Consider the following 27311-nt stretch of genomic DNA (forward strand, 5'->3'; position numbering starts at 1 on the left):
GTCCTTCTGTGCTTGAGAAATTGAGGTTGCCATTCATTATTTGCCTTTCTTCCTTGGCTAAATGACACTTTATGTAATAGTTACAATATGCAGGTGGTTATCTTTTGTAGCACTTACTACTCTGTGTGCACTTGTTGTCTTTTGCTATAAATTCTTTTTTTTGGGGGGGGGGTCCAGTCGTGGGGCCTGAACTCTAGGCCTGAGCGCTGTCCCTCAGCTCTTCACCTCAAGGCTAGCATTCTACCACTCGAGCCACAGCGCCACTTCCAGATTTTTTTTTCTGCTTATGTGGTGCTGAGGAATCGAACCCAGGGCCTCAAGTATCCAAGGCAAGCACTCTACTACTGAGCCACCTTCCCAGCCCATGCCTATAACTTCTTAAGGAATTTTTAAGTAGAGGAAAGATTTTAATTGCTCATGTTTAAATGCAGGCTTTGGTTTGACTTACATTCTCAGTACTATCTATCTCTTGAATACTTAGAGTTAATTTGGACTTGGCAATTTGAGAGTGATTTGCAGTTCCCGAAAGAAGAGTCAAGATGGTTGAGGAATTAATGGAAAGCTTTGGATAATTTTTATTGAGCTCTGTTGCCTGAAGGCAGATCTGAGATCTGTGGACCTGTGCTGTGAAAGCAGTTCATTGGTCCAAAAGCCCTAGTATGGAAGTAAATGCAATCACACTTCAGCAGAATAATAACGAGGGCTGATTGACTCTGTGCATTTACACTCAGGCTTACTATGAAGAGACTGCCTTTTGTGTGTCATTTGATATGTTTAAAAATTATCTTTAAGTAGCTGTATAAGGAATTTCCATTTAACAACGTAGTTTATGAATACATCTTGTTCACCCCTTTCAACTTGCTCATCCACCGCTCCCCTACATCCCCCTTTTCTTACTCTTCTTAATTTTGTAGGATAAACATTGAATTCTTGACTACATCCTCTCTTCCTTCTCCTCTTTATTCCTCTACCTCTTTCCCCTTGACCCCACCCCTCCTCATTCAAGTAATGTTTCAGAATTCAATATTCTTTATTGCTTTGTTATGCTCATATGGGATCTTCTCTTTTTGATACCCTGAGAGCCCCTTGGACTTTTCTTCTCAGAGAGCTAGCAATTGGGACTCTTTGCCTCATAGAGATTTTTCTTTTGCATTAGCAAAGACAATGAATTGCTGATATGTACATAGCAGAACATCTTGCCATTTTTTTAAAATGTGCTTTGACCTTATAAATTATATTCTTCCTATGGATTGAACCTATTAAAAAACACACAATTTTCTCTGAACATCAAGGGAATGGATCTTGCATAATCCATCAAAATAAGTAAGACTTTTTGTGGGATGGAAAGGTGAGGAAAGCAGTTCTGCTTGAGGTCAGTGATGTGGTAGAATTTAGTAATGCAAGTATGAATGCAAGCTGTTAGAACTATTTAAACTGTGTCATAAGTATCCTAATCCTTTGAGAATTATGTTAAATCTTAGTGGACTTTGAATCATCCATATGTATTAACTGAACACTTCTAAGAGATTTTCTTCTGAGAATGCTGGTAGTTGCAGAGTAGTCCAGTGTTTTTGAGGATTAAGAATTGGATCATCATTGAAACCCTGCCCCATTGTTTGTGTTGCCAGTAACACTTTAACCTTTCTTGTAAAATAGCACTTCTAGTTAAATTGTGAATTATATTGCTTGATGATTGTCCAAGCAATTCAACCATATAAGACGTGGCTATGAAGAACGCTCTCCTGTAGTTTTCAGTTAAAATACTGGCAACATTGATGCTTCCAGGTAGTTACTATGGCATAAAATGAAAAGAAACAATAGATCAAACCAAAATGAGGGGGAAAAAACACCCTTAAGATCAAATAGGCAGTAGGCAGCTCTGCTTTGTGTGTGTGTGTGTGTGTGTGTGTGTGTGTGTGTGTGTGTGTGTGTGTGTGTGTGTGTGTGTGTGTGTGTGTGTGTGTGTGTGTGTGTGTGTGTGTGTGTGTGCATGCACATGGGCACAAGAGTTTGAACTCAAGATCTCATGCCTTAAGATGATTACACACATCAGCTTGCTTGCTGGTTTTCTTGCAGATGGAATCTAGTAAACTAGTTTGCCTGGCTAGATCCTCCAGTTCTTAGCCTTTTGTCAGCTGTAGCTAGGATTGCGGGTTGGGAGCCTGCAATCCTAGTATCTCCTAGTGGCACCTCTTCTTTTTCATACCTCCTGTCATTTCCTTTTCTTTGTTTGTTTCTTATTTCTTTCGGCTTCTATTTCCCATGTTTTATCATGGATATAGTTTGGTACATGTGGGATTTTACACCAAAGCTGTGAACACATTAACTAACTTAAACACACAAAAAAGAACCAGTGACCTAGAATGGAGTTATTCTGTGTAGAGGTGGAAGGACCTATAGCTTTAACATTTAAACCTATGAAAAAAAGGAAGTGGGTTTTTTAAACTACTTTTTATATCATGGTAGTTTTGTATGTATGAAGAAGGCTAAGGGTGAAATGGAGTGTAGAGAAAGAGAAAGAGGTTTTCTCTGTAGCATGCTTTTCCCTTTTACATTTTTGGTCACCATGGAAATGACCTTGCTGGGAACAGAAAGCATTTTCTGAGCCCTGTAATTCAAAAAGACATCCATCGCTTCTCAGTCTTTGTCTACTTTGGCTCTATACTTGACCCTGGATGTATAGAAAGAGCATGGCGGTCATGGGGCATGTAGCAGAGAGAGGGAAGCATTTCGGCTTCCCTTAGCACCTTTACTGTTCTCACTCTTTGTTTCTCTAGGTGAATCTTATTTTCATGGCGTCTTTTCTCTGCCCCTGCTCTCTCTCTATTGAATGCATCCTTTGTCTTTAGTGTTGAGTACACAGTAGATGCCTGGGTTGTAGGACTGTGTCCAAGTGTCCAACAGCATTACTTTCACCTTATGTTAGATAATGGTATGAAAGTGAGCTGTAGCAATTCTTTCTGTTCTATTTTAGACTGTAGCAATTCTTTCTGTTCTTTTTTAGACATTCAGAGTATAAAAATGAATAGTATATGGTTTCTGGCTTAGAAAGGCACTTAATTCAGTGAAGTGGAGGCAGGAGGGACATAGATACTGATAATTATGGAAATGTGGGTAGAGCAGTGTGTGAGCACCAAGTTGGGAGCAATGAATTCCCTTAGTAGGAGCTGGGAGGGGTGTCTTGAAGATGATGGCATCTAATTGCTTCTTGACTGATGAGCAAGGTGTGCCAGTTGGTTATGAGAGATTTTGGAGCCTGAAAAGTAGTGTGTGATCTTCATGAAAGAGCTGGAGATAAGAGAAAGAGTTGGAAGTGGCGCTGTGGCTCAAGTGGTGGAGTACTCACCTTGGACTGAAGAGCACAGGAACAGCACCCAAGCCCAGAGTTCAAGCCCCATGACCAATTAAAAAAAAAGAGAGAGAGAAAGAGTAAGAGGAGCAGGGAAGGAAGAAAGGGGGGGTGGGCACTGCAAAGGTGGTTAAACTGGAAGAGTTAGAATCTAAAGAGCTTGCTTGTATCTCTGAAATTACAAAATCTCTGAAAGTGGATGAAAAGGGATCAGGTATTTTTTGTTTGTTTTTGTTTAGACATTAGCTTGGGTAGCATTGTAAATGATGGATTGGAATTTTAGAAGTGGCTAAGATACTCACTGGGAGCCTGCTGTATTTGTATTAACCAGAGATGAAGCTATACAGGCTTCACATAAAACATTGTCCTTGAGTTTCTTAATCATCTCCATAAATTTTTTTTAAAGATGTGGTCTTACTGTTTTGCCCAGGTCGATCTCAGCTTCTAAGTACTTGTACCAGCTTCTTAAAAAAATTGCTAGTTCTGGGGCTTGAACTCAGGGACTAGGCTCTGTCCCTGAATCTCTCTATGTTCAAGGCTAGTTAGTACTCTACCACTTGGGCCACTTCTAGCTTTTTCTGAGTAGTTTATTGGAGATTCCTGTCTGGGGTGGCGTTGAAATACTATCATCAGATCTCAGCCCCCTGAATAGCTAGGATTATAGGCATGAGCCACTGGTGCCCTGCTTAGCTTCTTGTTTTATAAATTTGATTTCATGCCAAGTTTGACACCAAAGCCTGCTTGTTTGCATGGTTCCATACCATGTTCTCTTGGTAGCCTGTCTCACTCCCTCCATCCAGATACAATTCCAAGGTTTCAATGTATTGCTCATTTTAGAGCCCGACAGCAGGCTAGTCTGTGGGTGGTTGATGGTACTGTTTCCATCTGTCCTATTCTGTGTGATATGCCCAGCATTTAGCAAAATCTATCTACAAACAGTAGGTGCTCAGTGAACACTGAGAGAATGAAAGGAGGAATTTGGAATAGCTGGAGGCCAAAACATTGCTGCTAATTAGAAAAAAAATATACATTAAAATGATAGTGTTGAATAATGTAGAAATAGATAGATCCCTTTTTCATCTTTAAGTTCTTTGCCTTTTTAATCAAGTGCAAATTCATGAACTTAATGAGCTTACCAAAGGATATAGCCCACCTGTTGTTTAGACTCTTATTTATTCAAAGCAATTAGCAATTAGCAGCTGTTTATTGTAGTGGTTATGTAGATTCAGGGTTGTTAAGAACCTGTAGCCAGTAAGGGAACTTGAAACTTGAGGAAAACAATAGCAACTTAAATAGAAATTTTCTTTGCCTAGAAATACAGTTTATGCCCCCTGTAGACATATGCAATGTGTGTATATATACCAGATTTTCTCAATCTGTCCATTGAGTAGCATCTGGACTGACTACATATCTTGGCTATGGTGAATAATACTGCAGTGAACATGTTTGTGCTGTTGCCTGACTTGTTAAAAAAGAAACTATTGATGAAATAAGCTACATTTTACTTTAGGTCTTTTTTGGGGGGCGGGGTAGTGTCTGGGGTTTGAACTCAAGACCTCATACTCACTGGGCTTGCTTGCTTGGCTCTCATTGTACCATTTGAGCCATTCATCCAGACAAGCTTTTTGCTGGTTAATTAGAGATGGAGTCTTAGGGAATTTTCTGCCTGAGTTGGTCTGGATTCACAGATCTCAGCCTCTTAAATAGCTAGGATGATAGATACGAGACACAGCAAGGGGGCTGTTATTTGTAGAAGAATGTCAATTAAACAGAGGATTGCTGAAACTAGAAAATTATCATTCTTCCACCTCTTCTGAAGTAATTGTTTAAGGCAAAGATGCTAAACCTTTAGGGGAAAGATTTTCAGGAACATGATAGTAGTACCATGCCAAAGTACTACAGAACAGAATACTTGCTAATTTCAGTAGGGAAAACATGCTGTACAGTAGAGACCTGGGACCAGCTGGTTAAACTCAGCAGTAACAGTGGAATAGCCTGTCAGTTCTTGCTTCTGAGTTGTTGCTGTCAGAAGTGTGTGATACCGTCTGTGAAACATAACATGAAGATCCCAAATCTGTAGAGCTTGGCTACAGAAGTATTTTGGATATCAGAGAGTTTGGGATTTTGGAATATTTGCAGATATTTTCTAGTTGAAAATATAAAAAACTGAAGTGCTCTGAAATCTGAAACTTGTTTGCCTAATGTATAAACACTCAAATACTTGATGAAACCTAATCAAGCCTCCAAATCTAACTTTGAGTTTAGAAGAAATATAGGTAAAAGTTCTGGGATATTATAGTAACAATCAGATCTATCCAGTAATGCTTTTAAATGAATTTGCATTTTATCAGTAACCATTACGTTTACCTTCACTGAACTATGTAACAATAGCCTATTAACACATCTTGCATTACATACTGGGCAAACAGAGTTAGATAGGGAATCTGTGGGCCCCCCGGGAAATCACACAGCACAGTGGATTGTAGTTACTCTGACAGAGTCATGTTCTAGCCTATATGGCTTCTTAGTAAGTACAGGAATTTAGCTTGTAGACAGGCCAATCTGCCACCTTCTGGAAATACTGAATTCATTTAGTGAAGTGTAACACTAAAGGATGGAAAATTGATCATGCCCAAGCACTTAAAATTACAGAAGTTCATGTGTTTTTGAAGTAGAGGTGTTTAGAAAGGACTGGAAAATTGGCACTGCTTTATTTGGTGCCAGTTCATGATTAACTTTGTTTCTGTTCTTCCAGAAGTACTCTAAGGTTAAGTTATATCATCAAGGCAGTGTATTTATTAAGTGGTCATTGTTTCAACTCTAATTTATTATTGATCTTTCAGGCCCACAGCAGCAGAACTTTTAAAATGCAAATTCTTCCAGAAAGCCAAGGTAACCAGCTTAAAAAAACCAAGTAAATCTGCTATTTTGAAATCTCTATGAATTTACATGTATCTTACTTGGTGTTAAAACTGTTTGGATCATTTGTTTTGCAGAACAGAGAGTACTTGATTGAGAAGCTGCTTACAAGAACACCAGACATAGCCCAAAGAGCCAAGAAGGTAAGCGACACCTGGCCCATCCAGAGGAAATGAAACCCATAGGAAAAACAGGACAATAGTTCTTATATACTCAGGATAAGCTATTCAGAGGATATCCCATTTGTGATTAGTTCAATAATTGCATTAGTGTGTTGAGTGAGGAAACACTGTGGAACTCAGTGATTTTAGTTTTCTACCAACTTTATTGAAAGACCAGAGAGAAGGTTTTTGTGGAAGTTTAAATACTGAATAGGTATCTTTTGGATTTTACACAAAGGAAATTCAGTGTCCTGTTCTCTTCCATAGCACTAGGGGGCAGCATTGGTGGGGGAAACTCTGGGCAGATGCTCTTCCATTTTGAGCCATACTTTCAAGCCCTAGTTTCAAACAGTTTGAAATCATGAAAATGAAAAACTTATGTTTTGTCATGGTTGTGTAAGTATCTGTGGGATACAATTCTTTCCTCATAAAAGATCCGTGGTCCTTTTTGTCTGCTTTAAAAAAAAAAAAGTAAGTTAATGATTACCTGACAAATTTTCCATTCTAGGCTAAAGATTTTTTTAAATGCTATGTATGGGTGAGTGTATTTATTACATTGTCCCAGAGCTTTATTTATTTTCACTATATATTTCATTATGATGTGAAACCTAGCAAAATGTACCCATTAATTTGATTCAGTTTGATTTTAAAAATTACACTGCATATTTATAATTAACATGTATATAGTCATAGGTTTAGAAAGGAAAGTTTTCCCGTTAGCACTCTCTCTCTCTCTCTCTCTCTCTCGCTCTGTCTGTCTCTTTGCAGCTAGAGTGAATCTGAGTGGTGTGTGCTGTAAATAAAACTGACAAATGTCCAGTGGAGATTGTAGCTTATTATACCCAGGTTGAACTCATGATGTTTATTTCAAGATGTTGCCTTTTCTAAAACGTTCTTCAGCAAATACATTTAGCTGATACCTTAGAATTGTTCTAAGCAGATTTTAAAGCAGATGTCAAAGAAGGGGGCCTACTCTGTGCCAATATCTGCACTTCTCTCATGGCCAGCAGAATTCTAGGGGCTAGCCGGTTTCTGGGTTTAGGAGGACATTATTTAGTTTACTTTGGAGTTTTTGCCCTGCTAGATATCCCTGAGGGAACATGGACAGTTGGACTAATGGTCATTTGAAGAGGCAGTGCAAAGAAGAGATAGCTTTCATTTAATACAACAGGTTATAGACTAGGAGACCAAAGTTTGAGACCTAGTGGATTTTCAGGGGGTACCAGATAGCATTCCGTGGGGTGCTAGAGTCTAAACCTTCTTTTGATCTGATGCCTCAAATGTTAGTCACCCTGACAAAAAGCTGTTTCACAACTGTTGGCTTCTGTAGTAAGCATCTGTGAAGGACTATTTATTTTTCCTTTGGTCTCTACCTCTTTCCTGGGAGTCTCATCTATTCTCATCTTGTCATTTGTTTCTAATGGCTAGAGGAGTCTTCCAGCTCTACTTTCTTTCCAGAGCTTCAGCTTCACACCTCCAGTTTCTTTTTCAGTGGCCTACTAGTAACCTGTGGTCATTTACCTTACCTCTCCAATCGGATGGTCCTGGGCTCTGCATTGCTTCTGGAATCTGCTAGCTTTAGCACATTGGGATTGCATACGATCCCTCCTTCTGCCCACCGTGTCTGCCCGGCTCCTCACCTGTTTCTCTTTCTATACAGCATTACTTTTTTTTTTTCTATAAATTACCCTCTTCTTTTACACACACACACACACATTTCTGTAACCCAGGCTGGCCTAAATTTACAACCTTCCTGCTTCAGTCTCCTAGTGATGGAATTAGAGACATGATCTACCACACCCAGCTCTTGGGTCCTTGATTTGTACTTCATCTTAAGCCTTGTTTTGTTATCCATTCCTTACCTGGAAAATTGCTGCACACTTTAGCATCCCTCAGAAGGCTGATGGGAGAATATAATGTAATTCTTTAAGCATGGTGGAGGAGACTGAACCCCCCCCCACCCAGAATGTTCTCTGGAGGTATGAAATTCTTTTGTTGTACATTTCATTTTAAACTACACTTTGGTTATCAGGTGTACTCTGCCATTTACCTGTAGATTTGTTTGTTGATAGGTTGACTGCTTAGAACTATGTAATCATAATGTTGTTCATCTTCATAGCATGTGCCTAGAAATGGTTACTGGCTACATGATCACATGTGCCTGGGAATACCAAAGAAAGGTCATTCGAAACTGTATTTTAACTCACTTTAACTCCCCAGATGCCTGTTTATACATTTGTGCCTAGGATTCCTGTTAATAGTGGACAACTTCCTCTTTCCCTTCCCTTGCGATATTGGTAAGCAACAATGATGTTGCTTATTAGAAACTTCTCATGCAGAGTTGACCAGAGGAATTCAATGTTATTTTAGTTATAATGTACAGTGAAAACCTTTAGTGATAGCTTAACATGTCCTTCCTTTTTACAGTGTTTAACTCTCTCTAAGTTACTACAGGGGTCTTCCATATGTTGCCATATTTTTTGCCCTCTAACTTCTGTTTGTGGATGGTCCTTGGCTTCTTGCTTTCCCTTTTACTATTCTGTTTTCTGGTTAATTTTTCTCTGGTTTCTGTGGTACGTATTTGGCATTCAGAGGCTACTTGTTGGTGTAGGTACATTGATGTTTTTGCCCCTTCAATTTGTTGTTTTTCAAACAGAAACACACAATCCCTTGACAGACTAACGTTTAAATAACAACTGGACCTTTTGTTTAGCTCTTGGACATTTTGGTAACCATGTTAACTTGATTGGTTGGAGGAGGTAAATATGATCAAAGTGAAGTGGACTGACCCCCCCTGGACAAAGTCACGGATGCTGACCAGTAGCTTAAAAGGTGGAGTTTATTCAATTGACCAGCCAGGACTAACTCAACTTGGAGTGAGCCTCGAACTCAAATAGATCAGGATTTATAAAGGCAAAAAATTAGAGCAGATGCAAGCAAGCTGGCGCACAGAAGCAGAACTTGGCAGTAATTTTGCATGTGCATAAATCAAAAACATTCCTGAAACAATTAAAACCACAAATACCCCTGTAACAATTTCTTAACCTTTAAGCAATGGGCAATTCCTGGTTTGGGGGCCAGTGTTTCTGTTTTCTCGAACCTAGTAGTTATAGTAAAAGGGGCAGCTTTCTGCTCTCCTCTGGCCTGGAGAGTGCCTATGGCAGATACTGATTGTTTTACTACTACTTTCTGAATTCCAGTAACCCGCCACTTAACTCACTAATTTACTTCAAGCCTTTATCTTTGGAATTTCTCCTTTCAATGACTTGCCTGAGTTATTGTTATGTTTTGTTTTCTACAGGGAGAGCCTACCTTATTCTTAAAAATAAATAATTTTGTTCTGTAGTTTCTAATTTTACATTTTATATTCTTTTGGGGGGATCATCACAGAAGTATATTATATTCATGTATGAAATGTCATGATGAAACTCTTACTATGTATTGTATAATATATGCCAGTAACAAGATGGCCTCCTCCAAAATTAAATTTGTTCTCATAAATGTAATTTTTCCTCTCTTTCCTTATAGTATCCAGAATTACTGTGTTTTTGCCGTTGTTGTTGTTGTGGGTCGTGGGACTTGAACTCAGGGCCTGAGTACTGTCCCTCAGCTTTCTTGCTCAAGGCTAGCATTCTACCACTTTGTGCTGTAGTGCCATTTCTAGTTTTCCGGTGGTTAATTGGAGATAAGAGTCTCATGGACTTCCCTTCCTGGGCTTTGAACTGTGATTTTTACATCTCAGCTCCCTGAGTAGCTAGGATTACAGGTGAGAGCCACTGGTGCCATTCTCTCCGCCCCCCCTTTTTTTAATGTGAGTCAAGTTCATATTTAACACAGTCAGGGCTGGTCCTGTAATAGTTCTCAGAAAGTCCTTTGGCTCATTGGTACTATTCTTTTGCAAAGATTGCTTAAAGCCTGTCACATAGTGTCTGGTAGACTGTGATGCCATTGGTTGAGACCTACTTGGTTCCATAGGATAGGCAAGATCTTGTCTTCATTCAGATTGATTCTGGGTGTGGAAGGAAGACCACTGTGGCTCTTTATTAATGATGATTGGTTTCTGTGTGTGATAATTTGCAGAAATCAGAGATACTTTCTTGCTGTAGGGCATGTTGGTCCATTCTGGGTTCCTTTGCTGACAGTGTTGTTTAGGAGGCATCTTGATTTCCTTTGGCGTAATTTTTTGTCTGTAAAATACAAATGGGGAAGGGTAATGAGAGATCTGACTGGGTATTTATGAACCCCAGGAGGCTCTGTCTATACTAAGGGAGAATATACTAATGACAGTCCTAGAGAATAGTGGACCTATTGAACTTCCTTGTGTATGAGAAAGAAAGGCTTCACAGACTGTACTGTCTTGCATGTGGCTCTCCAGGGGCGTCTTCCAGTCATTTTGGGGGCGTTCGAATGCTTAACTGAATGGTGCTTCATCCTCTACTAGATTGGCTGGATGGGGGAAGGGCATCTCAATCATTCTGTTAAAATTGAATGTATATCTATAGGGCTATGTGCATCTTCTTAGCAACACTTAATTCTCAGACCTGGCTGAGGTGATAAGAACCCTGAGTCTCCACATTCTCACTCATACTTTTCTATGATTTCCTAAAATCCACGTATTGCAGGACCAAGGGCAAGGAGCTACAGAAATGTCTCTAAAGGCCAGTCCCTCGCCAAAGAACCTGCTGGGAGGAAAAGGGATGATGTGAGGAAATATAACACACAGTTCTCACCGTGATTGCCTATGTTTCTATGGGAAGTAGAATTGCTGGAGGAAATTTGCTTGCTTTTCTTTATAATGCTGGTACTAGGGTTTGAACTCAGGGCATTTTGCTTTCAGCTTTTTCATTCATAGGCTGGTGGTCTACCATATCTCCAGTTTTGACTTTTTCCTGGTTAATTAGACATGAGTCTTTTAGATTTTTGGCAGGGAAGGGAGGAACTGAAATTCTCAGATCTCAACTTCCTGAATAGCTATGATTATAAGATTATTGGCATGAAGCCACTCCAGGTTTTGCTTTTTTTAAAACATTAATTATGCAACTAAAAAGTTAAAAATTCCATATAAACTGTGAGAATTAGGAAGATTAAGACATTATTTGGGGCCTCAGAATTTCTCACATTTTAAGACCCAAGGCTGTTGGCCCTCCTTGCTCCTATTATGTACTCAGAAATCAAAAGGTAAAAATATTTATTTAGTATAGTACCCTAATAGCTCATTCTATGTGTTTTTAGGGTTTTTTTTGGGGGGGGGTCGGTTATGGGGCTTGAACTCAGGGACTTGAGCTTCTTTGTGCTCAAGGCTAAGGCTACTACTTGAGCCATAGGGCCACGTCTGGTTTTTGAGTGGTTAATTGGAGAAAAGAGTCTCATGTGGACTTTTCTGCTTGGTCTGGCTTCGAACTGAGATCTTCAGATCTCAGCCTCCTGAGTAGTTAGGACTACAGGTATGAGCCATCAGCATCTGGCTAGGGAATTTAGTTTTTATTTTAAAATAATTTCAGACGAACACAGTGAGTTAATAGTAGGAGTTTCTTTATATATTTCTCTCTCTTTTGAGACATTTTAAAGTTGCTGAAAGTACCTTTTACTTCTAAACACACTTCATGTGTGTTCCCCCCCCCCCCCCACAGACAGTCTCATGCACAATAGCAATACAGTGAGCAAAAGCATGAAATTAACTGGTGCTTAGTTCTTAGATTTTAATAAAATTTTAGTAATATGTCCATTTCTCCACGGGAACAAATCCAAAATTACTTAGTTACTATATCTCCTGTAGTCTTCTTTAGTCTAGAAAAATCTCTCTTCCTTTGCAATTGTCACACTTTTATTTTTAATATTTTTCAGTATTAGATACTGAACCACTTTCTGCATGATAGACAGTACTCCATTATTTGAACCACTTCCCAAGCCCCAATTCTTGTTTTCTTATTTGTTGAGAAAATGGAGGGCGGATATTATTGTTGAACCTTAGCAGATGAATGTGTGAGAGGTGGTCTTATAGCCAGTAAGAGGCAGGAGTGAATCCCTTCCTATTTCTGCTTCTGTGCTCTTTCTTCCATTATACCTCAGGAGGATGAAGTAGGAGTAGACAAGAATCATCAGATCCAAAATGGAGTGAATAGGTGGGGAGGGGTGGGATATTTGTGAACAAAAAGGGTCAAAGGTAATACCTACCTGTATCTGGGAGGAAAAATTATTCAAAGGAAGTATATAACACCGTGGTAAAGACAAAATACTGAACAAAGGGATGTTGTCTTCATTGTAATCAATTTTATTATTTTAAAATAGAAACATAATAATGAATATGTAATTCTCATTATTAAAGTTTTGTTATGTCATTGCAAAAGTCATAAAAAGCTCCAGCTTGAATGTAAACTTGTTCAACCACTTTGGAAAGCAGTATGGAGGTTCCTCAAAAGACTTCACATAGATCTCCCCTATGATCCAGCAATCCCACTTTTGGGCATATACCCAAATGTTTACAAACAAGACCACACTAAAGCTACCAGCACAACTATGTTTATTGCAGCATTATTTACCATAGCTAAGATATGGAAACAACCCAGATGCCCCTCAGTAGATGAATGGATCAAGAAAATGTGGTATATATACACAATGGAATTCTATGCCTCCATCAGAAAGAATGACATTTCCCCATTTGTTAGGAAATGGAAAGGCTTGGAAAAAATTATATTAAGTGAAGTAAGCCAGGCCCAAAGAAGCATAGGTCTCATGGTTTCCCTTATTTGCAATATCTAGTATAGGTATGAGTCAAGCGGAAAAGGTCAGATAATGTGATGTTAGGAAAATGAACCCTTAAATATGTATTTTAATGTTTTCGTTTCTTTCATGCATATGTTTCTAACGCATTTATAAGATTATTTCTTTGTTGCTTTGTATGTCCCTCCCCCACAGTGTAACCTCCGCTTTCACTATATTTGATGTCAGTATAACATGTGGAGGAGATGGGGGCAAACAAGTCGTTTAAGGATTCAGGTGGACCTGTTGCAACAATGAGAAGTACAAAATGTCATGTCAAAACCAGCTTTACAATGTCGGAGGGGGGGGAGGGGAGTATAATTGGGTGGGGGGAGGTGAAGGGTAAACAAAGGAGGAGGCTGCAATGCTTGGTAAGAAATGTATGCATTATCCTGCCCATGTAATTGTAGCCCCTCTGTACAGTATGTTCTCAAATAAAAAAAAAAAAAAAAAAAAAAAAGCTCCAGCTTCAATTTGCAGACATGAAAATGGAACCCCAGGAAGGATGGCCCTTGATTAAGGCCCCGTACATGGCCATATATAGTGGCAGGCACCAAAGTCACCTGCCAAGTTCACTACTGTTGACATTTTCCCATTACTTGATGAAGCAGGGAAGCACTCCTGAATGTCTGCAAAACTGCTTTCGAGATTTATAAGATTTATAAATATAAGATGTGGAAGGTTGTATATGATCAAGAAACCAGAAAAGAAATTTCTAATGCTTTGGCAGATAGACTTTATTTTCTCCAACTGTGCCAGTAGAGGGCAGCAAGGAATTTTACTTAATCCAAGCTTAAGCTTTGGCTTTTGGAAGGTATTGGATTTATACTAGAGAGAATAGAAGTATTTTAAGGTGGCTACTGAACTACTTATAGATACTAGGTTCATTTGTCAGTTTGGGTGTTATTTTCTTGGTCATGGAATTTGAAGTGTGTTTTTTAAAAAGTAATTTCATCATTTAACACTTTCATTTACAATATCAATGTATTACACTTTTAATGTATTTTACATAATTCATGTTAAAATTAGAAGTCTCAGTTTTGACCATGGGATTGGCGAGCTTCCAGTATGTAGTGACCACATTCATGCAGTTTGAGTATTACCAAATGAATGTGTGTGGTGGCAGGTGATTTTCAGAGTTGTTTTTTTTTTCTATGTCTATGGTTCCCCTTAGAGCTAGGTAAAGAGAAGTAGGAGGGAGAAAGAGGGTTTTTTAATTGAAGGAAGGGTAAACCAATCTTGCACAATAACTACCACACCTCCTGATCTAGTGTAGAATACCCCTGATGATTCCAGCGGGACCAGGGGTCCAGTCCTCTTACAGCTGGGTTCCTCTTACAGCCTCTTGTTTAGAACAGTTACATGTGTTGGCCATACATCTTACTGAGGAGCCAAGGTATGCTCATAGTGAGGCAGTAGTGGTGGTTGACGGTGTTGTTTTTTCTTGTTTTGCTGTTGGAGCAGAGGGTCAGGGAGATTAAATGTATTGGTTTAACTGGGACTGTAACTCAGATAGGTGTTCTCAGAGTGTAATCCATTTATGCTGTAAGTGTGTGCTTTAAAAATATCTTTAGCATTTTTAAGTAGCTGTGTAAAGGAGTTGCATAAACTGCAAAGCAGTTTATGCAAACGGTGCATCTTGATCAATATCATCCTTTTACAACTGTCTCACCCATTCTTCCCAACCCACCTCTTCCCTCACTTTCTTAAATTTTGTAGGAGATACATTGAAATTTTAACAGCATTCTCCCACCCCTTTCTTCTCTTCATTCATCTACCCTTCTGTCCTCAGCCCTATCCTACCCCTCTTAAATGTGTTGAGTTTTAGTCAGTTTAGAATATAGCATTTCTTTGTCAGAACAGAGCTTTTGGTCGCTAGGTGGTGCTATGAGAATAGTTTATTTCAGACTCCACAGGAATTGCTTACTTGTCTGTAAAATCCTTTTGCAACAATGAGATGTACAAGTCCTTATGTCGAAAAATGAACTTTACAACTTTGGTGGGGAGAAGGATGGGGTGGAGGGGCAGGGGGGGTATGGGAAGGGATGGGAAGGGGAAACAAAGGAGGAGGCAACAACGCTTGATAAGAAATGTACTCATTATCTTGCCCATGTAATTGTAACCCCTCTGTATGGTATTTTCACAATAATAATAATAATAATAATAATAATAATAATAATAATAATAATAAGAAGAAGAAGAAGAAGAAGAAGAAGAAGAAACAATCTTTGCTGCTACAGATTTCTTTCTTTCTACTCTGTCTACGGTTGATGATCATGCTGGGGTTGAATTCACATATGTGGTAGCAGAGGAAAGGACAAGGAGAGAAAACATCATACAGAACTAATTTCTTTATTTTTTTTGAATTTTTTTTGTGTGTGAAAATACCATACAGAGGGGTTACAATTACACGAGCAAGGTAAGGAGTACATTTCTTATCAAGCATTGTTGCCTCCTCCTTAGTTTCCCCTTCTCATCCCTTCCCATCTCTTCCCCCCCTCCCCACCCACGCCAAAGTTGTAAAGTGTGTTTTTCAACATAGCGTCTTGTACATCTCATTGTTGCAATGGGTCCACCTGTATCCCTATTTAAACAATTTGTTTATTCCCTTCCCCTCCACAAATTATACCAACATCAAATACAGTGAAAACAGGGGTTATACTGGGGGGAGGGACATACAAAACAACAAAGAAATACTTATAAATATGTTAGAAACAATAGCCAGAAAGAAAAAAAAACATTTGAATACTTATCTTGGGGTTCATTTCATCTAACATCAACTTATCTGACCGTTTCTGCTTGTCTCAGACATAGACTAGTTATTGCAAATAAGGGAAACCATGGGATCTATGTTTCTTTGGGCCTGGCTTACTTCACTTAATATAATTTTTTCCAAGTCTTTGCATTTCCTAACAAATAAGACAATGTCATTATTTCTGATAGAAGCATAGAATTCCGTTGTGTATATATGCCACATTTTCTTGATCCATTCATCTACTGAGGAGCATCTGGGTTGCTTCCATATCTTAGCTATGGTAAATAATGCTGCAATAAACATAGTTGAGCTGGTAGCTTTAGTATAGTCTTGTTTGTGATCATTTGGGTAAATGCCCAAAAGTGGGATTGCTGGGTCCTAGGGGAGCTCTTTGTGGAGTCTTTTGAAGAACCTCCATACTACTTTCCAAAGTGGTTGAACAAGTTTACACTCCCACCACAATGCAGTAGGGTTCCCTTCTGTCCACATCCCCTCCAGCATCTGTTGTTATTAGAGTTCTTGATTATAGCCATTCTAACTGGGGTGAGGTGATATCTCAATGTTGTTTTGATTTGCATTTCTTTTATGGCTAGAGACGTTGAGCATTTCTTCATGTATCTATTGGCCATCTTTTTTCCTCTGCAGAGAAGTTTCTCTTTAAGTCTTTTGCCTACTTATTTCTTGGGCAGTTGTTTCTTTGAGGATTTGTTGTTGGGGGATTTAATTTTTTGAGTTCTAGGTATATTTTGGATATGAGATCCTTGTCCATTGTATGACTAATGAAGATCTTCTCCCAATCTGTGGGCTTTCTATTATCTTGCTAGCTATGTCCTTTGCCATGCAGAAGCTCTGCAATTTTATATAATCCCATTTGTCCAGCCTTTCTTTGATTTGTTTTGTTTCTGGGTCTCTATTAAGAAGGGTTTCTCCTATTCTATCCTGTAATGTTTTCAGAGTGTATACAGAACTAATTTCTATGCAGTAGGTGAACTGAGATTCAAAAAACAATAAAACCCAAACCAAACCGAAACCATATTTTGAATAGTGCTCCTTTACTTTTGTTTGGTAGCTAAAAATATACACTTAGGAAATATCAAAGCCTTTGAGATTCCATCTCTACTTAACTAGTAAATAGTTGATCAGCAGTTATGCTCAGTGGTAGAGCATCAGCTATGAGTAACCATGAAGACCTGAGTTTAAGTCTCAGTAAAGGAAAACAAGGAAATGTTGTTTGTGTTTTTTTAAACAGCTTCATAGAGAGCTGCTTGTTCTCTGTTATTGGAAGTATTATTGCAGGACTCAGTGGCTTACTTTTATATCCCGTGACATGTGTGAGGTATATTTAGAGTGACATGTTTGAGATCTGTATATTTTGCCTGAAAGGTGCTGACTTTTTTAAAACACTTGTGTACATGAGCTAGTTTGTCTCTACTTTATTTTCATACACGTGCTGAGAAGAGTCCCCAGACTGCTCCTTCTTCTTCCCACTTGTCCTTGCCACAGTCCCTGGATATAATGGCTCATGTTGATTGTCAACTTGATTGGATCAAGAAACACTTGGGAGATTAGTAAAGTACTCCTTCAGGTGTGTCTGTGTGGGGTTTCTAGAGAAAATTAATGAAGAGGGGGAAGACCTGCCCTGATGGGCATCACCGTCCCATCATCTGGGGCAGGGATGGACTCAAAGGAGACAACAGAGAAAAACAGGTAGTACTGATGTCCCCCCCCTCCCCCCCTCCCTCCCTGTTTCCTACCTTTCCTGATATAACTTGTTTCGCTAACCTGCCATGATAGCAGGAAACCTCTGACAGTGTGATCCAAAATGATTCTCCTGCCCATAGGTTATTTCTGACAGATGTTCTGTCATGATGATAAGTCTGACTAGCACTCCATGCATCCTAGGTAACCACCAGCACCTGACTGCCATATGTGTGGTCTCTCAGCAACCTTAGATCCTTATTTACCATTTCTTCTGAAAGTAGACAGGCCTCCAGGGATGGAAAGGAACTAGGCTGGAGTTGCAGAAAACAAACAAACAAGCAAACACGCAACATGAAATATTGTTAGTACATTGCCTTTTCAATCTTATCAAACCCTATATGGCGGCTCACTCTTCTCCTTGGTTGCAAACCCTCTGATGTCTTCTCGTCTATAACAGGATACAATGGTGGCTCCTGCTGTTCAGGAGAATGAGGCCTATGGCACTTGGAGGGCAGGCACTACACAAGGCTCCCAGCGATTGTGTACTCTGATTGCAACTTTACCACCCATCAATGCACCTTTTGAAAACCCTTTACAGAATTTCTGATTCTGCTTTCCTATCAGTATGTTAGAAGTCCCCCATGAAATTTTCCATCAAGGCATCTATACTGATCTTTCTGTTTCTAAGGCCTGTCCTTGGACTTTCATCTTTCCAGGCTTGACAGAACATGTGTGTCTTTCCCAGCTCTCTCTGCACCCCTCATCAATGCTTCTGTGTCATTTGTTAGTTTATTTCTTCACCTATTGAAGTGACCTCTGAGCTCTGTGGGAATCGGATGGTGTTCCCATTGCATAGCACCATCTTGTTAATTAGTGATGGTCTTTTGAACTGAAGCTTGGGAAGCAAAATGGAGTCTTAATGATATCCTCGGGGGCATTGATGTGAGAAGAAAAGAGACATAATGGAAGTCTACTTTTAACTTTGAATCCTTTATGTGTGTGTGTGGGGGGGGGTGTTGTTGTTGTTGATGTTGCAATTCTGAGGGCCTTAGAACATGATAAACAAGTGATCTGCCACTGAGCTACATCCTCTGCCCTACCTTAAGTCTTAAGGAGAACAAGGCCCTTTAGTTGGTGGCCAGTCCTGGAGTTTCACATCTAGTCTCAGGATGTAGATGATCTGTAGTCCTTCTGCATCTCTAACTTGTGTAAGAGTCCTGGGCAAGCTGGTTAGCTTGATTCACCTCTGCCACTTTCTCCTAAAATAGAAACATTGCATTTTGTTAACTAGTCAAGGTGAATTCTACACTGTGTATTGTTTGGCAGCATTTAGCGCCTATTGTCAGATTCTTCTGTCACCAGGATGCACATACCATTTTCCTAGTACCTGGAGCCATGTTTAATTATTAAGGTATTCCCAAACTAGACTTAAATTAATTTTAGTGCTGTCTAATTTTAGCTTACTTACTACTTATCTACTCTTTAGGAGAAGTAATTTTAAATTTTATATCATGGTCCTGTAAATCTTTTAAATGAGTATGACATTTTGGAGGAGGGAAGGAGAAAGATATGAGAATAATGGCATTCTTAGGCAATGTGAGGACAGAAAGACGTCACCAAGGAACCAAAGCAAAGGTGCCTTGTCCTCTGTCCTCAGCTGGTGGTCAGTCACAAGGAAAGTGCACACTCAATAAAACCCCACCAACAGTCAGGGGACTCCGCTTGTTTGGATTAATCAAATGTGATTGCTTTTAACAGGGATTTAGGGTTACACGTTAAAAATATAAAAATTAAATCCAGAATTTTAAAATAGTATTTTAAAGCTTTGAAATTCAGTAGTTTTAAAACAAATTAAAAGCAAACCTCTTCAGGTTGCTTTGATTAAAAATTCTTTTTCTTTCACATGTCCCTTTGACTTGCCACTGACAGATTCATGTAAGTATCTGATTCATGTGCTTTTTTTCTCATAGATGTGAACAAAATAATGGAGTCTCTGTATAACTTACTAAGAAGTAATACAGCTAAGAAATACGAACTTCAACCTTTAACCCAAATTTGAAAGGGTACCTGAAATTGTAGTCCTTTTTATTGAGAGAATCTCCAGATCTACAGGTAGTTTTGCAACCTGATGACTTAAGAGTATCCATAGGAAAGATTAGAATTCAGCCTACACAGAAGCTGTATGGACCCCCCTTGTGGTCCTGAACCCTAGGGCACTAAGGGCATTAGCAAAGGGCCACAGGCAGCCAGAGGTGGTATTCTTTAGCCTGTCCATGGAAAAATATGGGGGCTGAGTGTGCATGTGTTCCTTCTGTTCAGCAGAGACACTTGGTGAAGCAGCTGCTAGTTTGAACGTAACAATCCAGCTATTCTCATCACCCATGGCTCCTGTGTTTCTAGTGATCATTCTGGAGGTTTCTTGTAGATCATTTGTGCCACCCCATGTACCAGGCACAACCAGCGTCCACATTGTGGGGCTACACTGTCTCATTTCATGTGCCTTGGTTACACACCATTATACTGATTTACATCTCCTGTGATCTTCACCATTTGTAACTCTGGAAAGTCCAGTACATTTGTTCCCCCCTCTCCCTTTTTGCTGAATCATTGCCTACCATGATACTTTCGTTGTTGTTGTTGTTGTTTAAGATTACATCCTTACTTCCTCTTGGCTGACTTTGAACTTAGGTCACCTATGTCCTCTGAGCCTTGATTCTGTCACCTCGCTTACTTCTAGGGGTTCTATAAAATTGTACTGTGTCAGTTTTTTAGCAAGTGCTTATATAGTTCCTATATCATAAAATAGGATTCCTAAAATGATTTTTTTCTCTTTCTTTTTCTTCTAGCCTTCTCTTCCTCCTTTCCCACATTGTGAGCCAGGGAACATTTTGTAAGGAGGGAACCTTGTATTATACAAATGAGCCTAAGGAAGTATTTAAATGCCACATGTGGTTTGCCTTTTATTTTCTTAAGGAAATTAATGTGTAAGGTTAGTGAATGTCACCCTGCTCTTTCATTTTTTTTCTTCCTGTGTCTGCAGAGCATAACAACCCTTGCTCTTTGAGCAAAACTTCCTTCTTGCTCTTCTGCCAATAGTCTTGTTTCCTTAAGGATTCTGAACTACTGAAGCTTGTTTTGGACACTGTTATTGATTGCTACTTTAATTGTAAGGTTTCTGATTTCTTCATTTCCTGATGAATTTTAAGCTACCATTAGAAAGTTTCTTTAGCATATTGTTAACAGTTAAAGTGGATTTATTGGTTAGGACAAAGTTCTGTTTTCAGCAACAGATATATCTAAAGCCATTTTCTGTGTTATGATGTGATTTCTCTGTCTCCTCCTCCTCCTCCTCCTCCTCCTCCTCCTCCTCCTCCTCCTCCTCCTCCTCCTCCTCCTCCTCTTCCTCAATTTACATCATCCAGAAGTGTTCTCTCCCCCATCCTCAACGACATTTAGCCCCCCAAGTCAGTGTTCTGTTTTGAAATGTACTGGGAATATAGTCAGTGTTCTGTTTTGAAATGTACTGGGCATATATATATATATACCCATGCCTCTGACCAGTGTCCACCTTCAGCAGGTCTGGGGAGGTGGCCATGATGTAGTATGTTTCTGAAATGTTTTCTCAAAGGACCATGTGGCATGACTGGGAAGCAGAGTAACCTTTAAGAGGAAGAACTTGGGAGGTCTTTAGGTCATAGTGGTGTACCCTGGAACTATGAGGAACTCCACCACTCTCTGCTTTGACTTGGTCTGTTTTCCTGACTGCCATGAGGTGAAAAGCTCTACCTTATATACAATGTGCTGTCTTAACACAATTCCAAAGGTGACAGGGCCAAATTGACCTTGGGCTGAAATAACCCTTTTCTCTGTCTGAGCTGATTATCTCGGCTTTTTCTTTCTTATTAAATACTTTTATATGCTTTTTATTGTAAAAATACTGTACAGAGGGGTTACAGTTATGTGAGCAAGGTAATGAGTACATTTCCTATCAAGTATTGTTACCTCCTCCTTTGTTTTTCCCCTATCATCCGTTCCCCCCTCCACAACTATACTCCCCCCACCCCAAATTGTAAAGTTGGCTTTTCAACATAATGTCTTGTGCATTTGTTAGAGTAACAAAAAGACAACTCATGCAGGTTAAGACTCAGGCTCTTAAATAGGCTGGCTACCTGACTGTGATATGAAAGTGATTGAGACAGACCTTTGTGTTCTGACTCTTGTATTGGAAGGAAGCCACATTGTTAAGTTCACTATACAGAAAATTGGACCGTCTTGCTTGTGATTATGTAGTCATAACTGAAATTGCCTTATTTGTCAGCTGTGTTCCCTTTTTATCCATTCCTACCAGAACTGTAATATCGCCTTAAACCTTGACTCCTATTAATAGAAGGTATTAATGGAACTTGTATTCATTATTAAAGTTGGCATATCTATCACCATAGCGCTTTGATGATACTGACATTGTTAATGTAGGCACTCATTTTCACCATCTACATGAATTTAGGAAGGTGTTTGACAGCATAGGTGTTGAGCAGGCAAGATGGATGAAGGAGCCTTTGGCATTTCTAGGACTGAGTAGGAGGAAAAATGGTCCAGAGTTCCTGTTTGGACTATGAAGAGAGAGTTGGGAATCAGTATGGAAGCTCATAAGAGAGGTTCAGATATGAAAGATTTATAAACTGAAAAGTATATGGGAATGAAAGGACCTGGAGAACTTACTGGGGAATACTCTAGCTGTGGTCTCAGAACTGTTCAGCCATGCCCAGAACACACTGGAAGGAAGACTGAGGATTGAGCTGAGAGGAGAGTGAGTTCTGTGGATAGGGGTTGGATTATAGAGTGAACTTTTTTTTCTTTTCTTTTTTTTTATTGTGAAAATGCAGTACAGAAGGGTTACAATTACATGGGCAAGATAATGAGTACATATCTTATCAAGCATTGTAGCCTCCTCCTTTGTTTCCCCTTCCCATCCCTTTCCATCCTCCCCCCGCCCCTCCACCCAACCCCCCCCCTCCAAAGTTGTGAAGTTTGTTTTCAACATAACAACTTGTACGTCTCATTGTTGCAATGGGTCCACCTGTATCCCTGTTTAAACTATTTGTTTTCCCCCTTCCCCTCCACAAATTATAACAACATCAAATACAGTGAAAACAGGGGTTATATCATGTATGTGTGTGTGTGCGTGTGTGTGCGCGCGCAGGTGTGCATGTGCACTACTTGAGCCACAGCCCAGTTTGGGCATTTTGGTGGTTAATTAGAGATAAGAGTCTTTTGGATTTTTCTGTGTGGTCTGGCTTTGAACCGTAATCCTCAGATCTCAGCCTCCTGAACAGCTAGTACAATAGGCGTGATTCACTGGTCCCCAGCTGGAGTGGATTTTTAAGTGGTGTCTAATACCTGGATTCCTGTTTTTTGACTCATGGCACAATGTGGTTTCTTTTGTTTTGTTTTGTTTTAATACTGCTAGCTGAGTGTGATGGCTCAAATTTATAATCCTGGCTCCTTGGGAGGGAGATGAAGATTAATCACAGTTTGAGGTCAGCCTGGGCACAAAAGTTCAGGAGACTCTATCTCATTCATTGGCTGGCCATGGTGACGCAGGGAAACGCAAGTGGTAGGATTGCAGTTGAGACAGACCTGTGCATAAATGAGAACCTATATTGAAAATAGCCAATGTGAAAAGGGACTGGAGGCATGTGTGTTAAGTGGGAGAGTGCTTGCTTGACACAAGTAAGCAGCTGAGTTCAGTCTCAGTACTGCGTAAGCTGAAGCGAGATGAAAAACATAAGAATTAATGAATTTCAAGTTTCTAGATCCCAGTTATGGTACCTCTGCTGAATGAAGACAGCAATGCAGAAGTTACTTAACATCTTCAAAGCTTGTTTTGTTTTTGTTTTTAACCTGTGATATGTGTGGAAGTAATAGTGCTCATATTACTGAGTGAATGTTGAATGATTCACCCTGTTAAGACTTAAGTTGATGCTTAACACAGAGAAAAAGTGTGTAATCAAATTTAGCTTTTGTGAATTGTGTATCTTTTCCTTGTAACATGATGTATAGTGCCACGTGCATCACACAGAGTTCGAGTAGATAGTGGGCTACACAGAAGCACTTCAAAACTGACAAGGCAACAGAAATGTCATGCCTGTAGTATAACTTTAAACATGCATACTGGTGTGTTCACATGGTTAGCAAGTTTGATAGAGATTTCTTATTTCTGACAGAGCCCAAATCTTTTGTTTCTTGACTATAGTGAGAGAACAGGGAAATGTCATCTTGTGAAAGTGGGACACAGTCTCTGCACCATGGGGCCGAGACTTCTCAACAGCCGTTCTTGACTCAATTGTGAATGAGTTTCAGTGGTTTTAGAATGCATTTTAGGAAGGACAGGCTTCTGATGGATAATTTCAGTTGGCAAGTGTATTGTATAGCTGGTAGAATTTTTACCAGGGTTGTGGAAACAGTTGTGTTATAATTAGACAGAGAAGATTTAAAATTCAGTTGGCTTGGAAGTGTTTTGTTTGACTGTCATCAAATTGGATTCATCAACAATGCCATTGTTGGTACAAGAGCAGGAATCACTGTGAAAGGAGGGATTCTTGGGCTATTTCCCCAAAGTAGGGAAATAGAAACATTTTCTATTGTGTGGATCACAGGATGTAGTTACTATGAACCAGGTACAGTGCTCTCCCTAGTCAGTAGATTATTAAGGCATGAGACATGAGTAAATAGCAGTGATGTGCTGCCTGGGAGGGAGGTAGTTTATTTTCTATTCAGCATGGCTATGAGTCATAGGAAAGGCCTGCTATTTCTTGGGGGTAGTCTGTGTGTTACATTAAATGGAGCCACATAGGTGTGAAAACAATATTTTGAAGGTCAAGTAGTGAGCCTAGACTATTTGATGGCAACTCCTTGATAATGAATGTTTGAGCTCATTCCCCATTTAAGTACTTTACTGAGGCTGACAGACAGAAATGGTGCTTGCCTTGCACTAATGTCTTGGAGGAATGATGTCTATGCTAAGGTCACTGAGGACTGATAGGTTCTTTCAAGTAGGAATGTTATAAGTGAAGTCAGACATATTTCCTGGAAGCTACAGATTTCCTAAACCTTTCAAAACCATTCCCTACAGCAAACCATGTTAGGAAGAACTTTTTTAAAGATTCAAGACCTAAAGGTTTTAATAGGCTCCATTCATCATATTGTAAAGTTAGCCATACAGAGATTTGAATCGGAAAAAAGCAAAGTTTACAATATTTTAAAATAAGAGCTGAGGATAAAAATCTCCATCTCAGACTAATTAACTTACAAAGTTAATTAGTGATTATTTAAAAAGAAGGAAATATTTTGTAAGTGCTGCCAGTAATGCTAAATAGATATGAATGGTAGAATAGTCAGCTGAAGGTGATTTTGAAAAATTCAGTTATGCAGTAGAAAGCAGCCACTATATAGGTGACTAAACTGTTACGAAAATAACAGATCATCAAAATGATTTCTTGTGTCTTGAGTCTTGTATTATCATGTGTTCTATGTAATTCTAGATTATATTTTAAACTTCAGCCTGCATGTAACTTAAGATGAAATATAATCTATTCTTTAAAAGTTTTGACATAATACCTGAATTTTTAGTAGGAGAAGAGGTATTAATTACAACAGTAACACACGTTAGATTATTGTTATTAAGCTTTTAAACTAGGTCAAATTCTGTAACACATATGCTATACGGCATATTCAAATGAATCATCATAGAATCTCATAAGAATTTCTGTTATATCTCTGTGTTTCAGATGACAAATCTGAGATATATGAAAGGGATGTCACTTATCCAGGCTTTCACATCTGGTATGAGTTATAGTGAGGATTTTCATTGAACTAGTGACTCCAAAGCCAGTATTTGAAAAATATACAGCCTCCCCCAAGCAGAATGATTAGTTTAAAAATATATTGGAATCCTGATATGTATTTTTTTGGCATACTAGATTGCAAAGCAGGACTGCCTTAAATGAAACACTCATTGTTCTTTAAAGGAAGATAGAATTCTTATCTTGAATTTCAATGCTACAGTGAAATCCTTGAATAAATACATCTCTGCAGTGGGACATAGCCAATTTTATTTCTCCTAGAATTGGAGTCATTTCTCACACAAGGTCTTACCCTTTTGGTTAATAGTCCTGAAACCTTGGCTTTAAGCATCTCAATTAAGCGTGCATGCAGCCCATTCAGAAGACAGAATTGATGTTTCCTAAGGTTGTAAGCTTTTCTACAAAATGATGTGTGCCTATTTAAAACTTAAAAAAAATTCCAGGGTTTATAGCTTATATTGTCAGCATGAACTTGCATTTGAAATTGGCTTACATGTTTTCTTTTTCAATACTCTTTATTTCTGTGCCAGGTAGATAAATAACATCACATGGTGGGAACATTGTGAAGTGGGCCCATTGAAAAAGAAGGCAGTGTGCATTTCAGACTGTGTTTGAGCTGCTGACTTTTTTCTTTATAAAATTACTTCAAGTTTATCTGCATGGTCTGGAGCTGGCTCTCAGTTCTGTGGAATCATGGAGTTATTTTGTTCCTGAGACATTACAGACCTGTTATTCCTAGTGAATGTTAAGTTGGAGGAAATTGGAGAACCTTTGAAGTTCTGGAATGAGTAGAGTGATTGTTCTCTTTCATTCACGTACTAACAAAATTTGACTCAAATATTAGTGTTATAATAAAGAAAATTTGACCTATTTAACATTGATGAGATCATCTTTATGAAATTATTGTTATTTAATATTTGTACATATATGAGCATCCTCTTGGTTTTTAATCATCTTAACCCCAAAAGGTAACCTATTATGCAGTTTTGTGCTTTGTTTTGTTTTTCACTAAATTTCTTTCCATTTCTATGTACCATATCTCACTTTCTTTAGATTACTACACATCCCGTTGTGAGGCATAATTTAATCAGTAGTCTGTTGTTGAATATTTGGTACTTTTACACTTTTGCAATTAGAGACATTGCTTCATTCATCTTGCATATGTGTCCTTTTTCCTGTGATCACTCAGACCAGACAGGCAAGATCAAAAGTTTCACACACTTGTTGTTTGTCAAATTATTTGTTAAAATGGCATAGTTTTTAGAACATTCTTCTCTAGTAATATTCAACAAGAAGGCTAAACTTTACGTAAACCAAAATCCTAATTAGTGGCCCTAGAAAATGAAATATTGAGTTTTCACTAGTGCACCTATTTTCTGAAAATATTACTTCCTTCAATTTGATTCTGTATCTTCACAAGTCACATCCATCCCTCAATATGTGCTTGTGAACATACCCCTGCCCAATTCCTCTTGTGGGCTCACAGCTTTACAGATCTGTCTCTTCTCTGTTCTGGACTTTGATGTCATGAGCATCCTCTATTTACTTTGCTCTTCAGTCCTACAGTACCTGAGGTAATTCATTTCCTTTTTCATGGTTATCTTTTCTGATGTCATATTCCCTTTCTATGATTCCAGGAAAGCTTTGCACATTAGGGATTTTTAAAAATCATTTGTGGAGAATTTGTTATTTTGATAAAAAGAATAGTAATACATGCTCATAATAAAAACTAGACAAAGGTTCCAGTTATGTAAAACTTCTCTAGAATACTAGCATCTAGGGATATTAGTGTAGTACTGATTGAC

General features: G+C 38.9%; 1 protein-coding gene across 3 annotated transcripts in view; it reads left to right on the plus strand.

Moving 5' to 3' along the window:
* The window catches only part of Stk39 (serine/threonine kinase 39), a 274272-nt gene that overhangs the window by 105335 nt on the left and 141626 nt on the right, over positions 1 to 27311 (plus strand). For all 3 annotated transcript variants that reach the window (XM_070021570.1, XM_070021579.1, XM_070021587.1), the window contains exons 9-10: positions 6193 to 6241; positions 6346 to 6411. In XM_070021570.1, coding sequence (XP_069877671.1) covers positions 6193 to 6241; positions 6346 to 6411 — 115 coding nt within the window. The remainder of the gene's footprint in view (positions 1 to 6192; positions 6242 to 6345; positions 6412 to 27311) is intronic.

Source organism: Dipodomys merriami, unplaced genomic scaffold, assembly GCF_024711535.1.
Source record: "Dipodomys merriami isolate MVZ:Mamm:240054 unplaced genomic scaffold, mDipMer1.0.p SCAF_1, whole genome shotgun sequence".
Taxonomy (NCBI): domain Eukaryota; kingdom Metazoa; phylum Chordata; class Mammalia; order Rodentia; family Heteromyidae; genus Dipodomys; species Dipodomys merriami.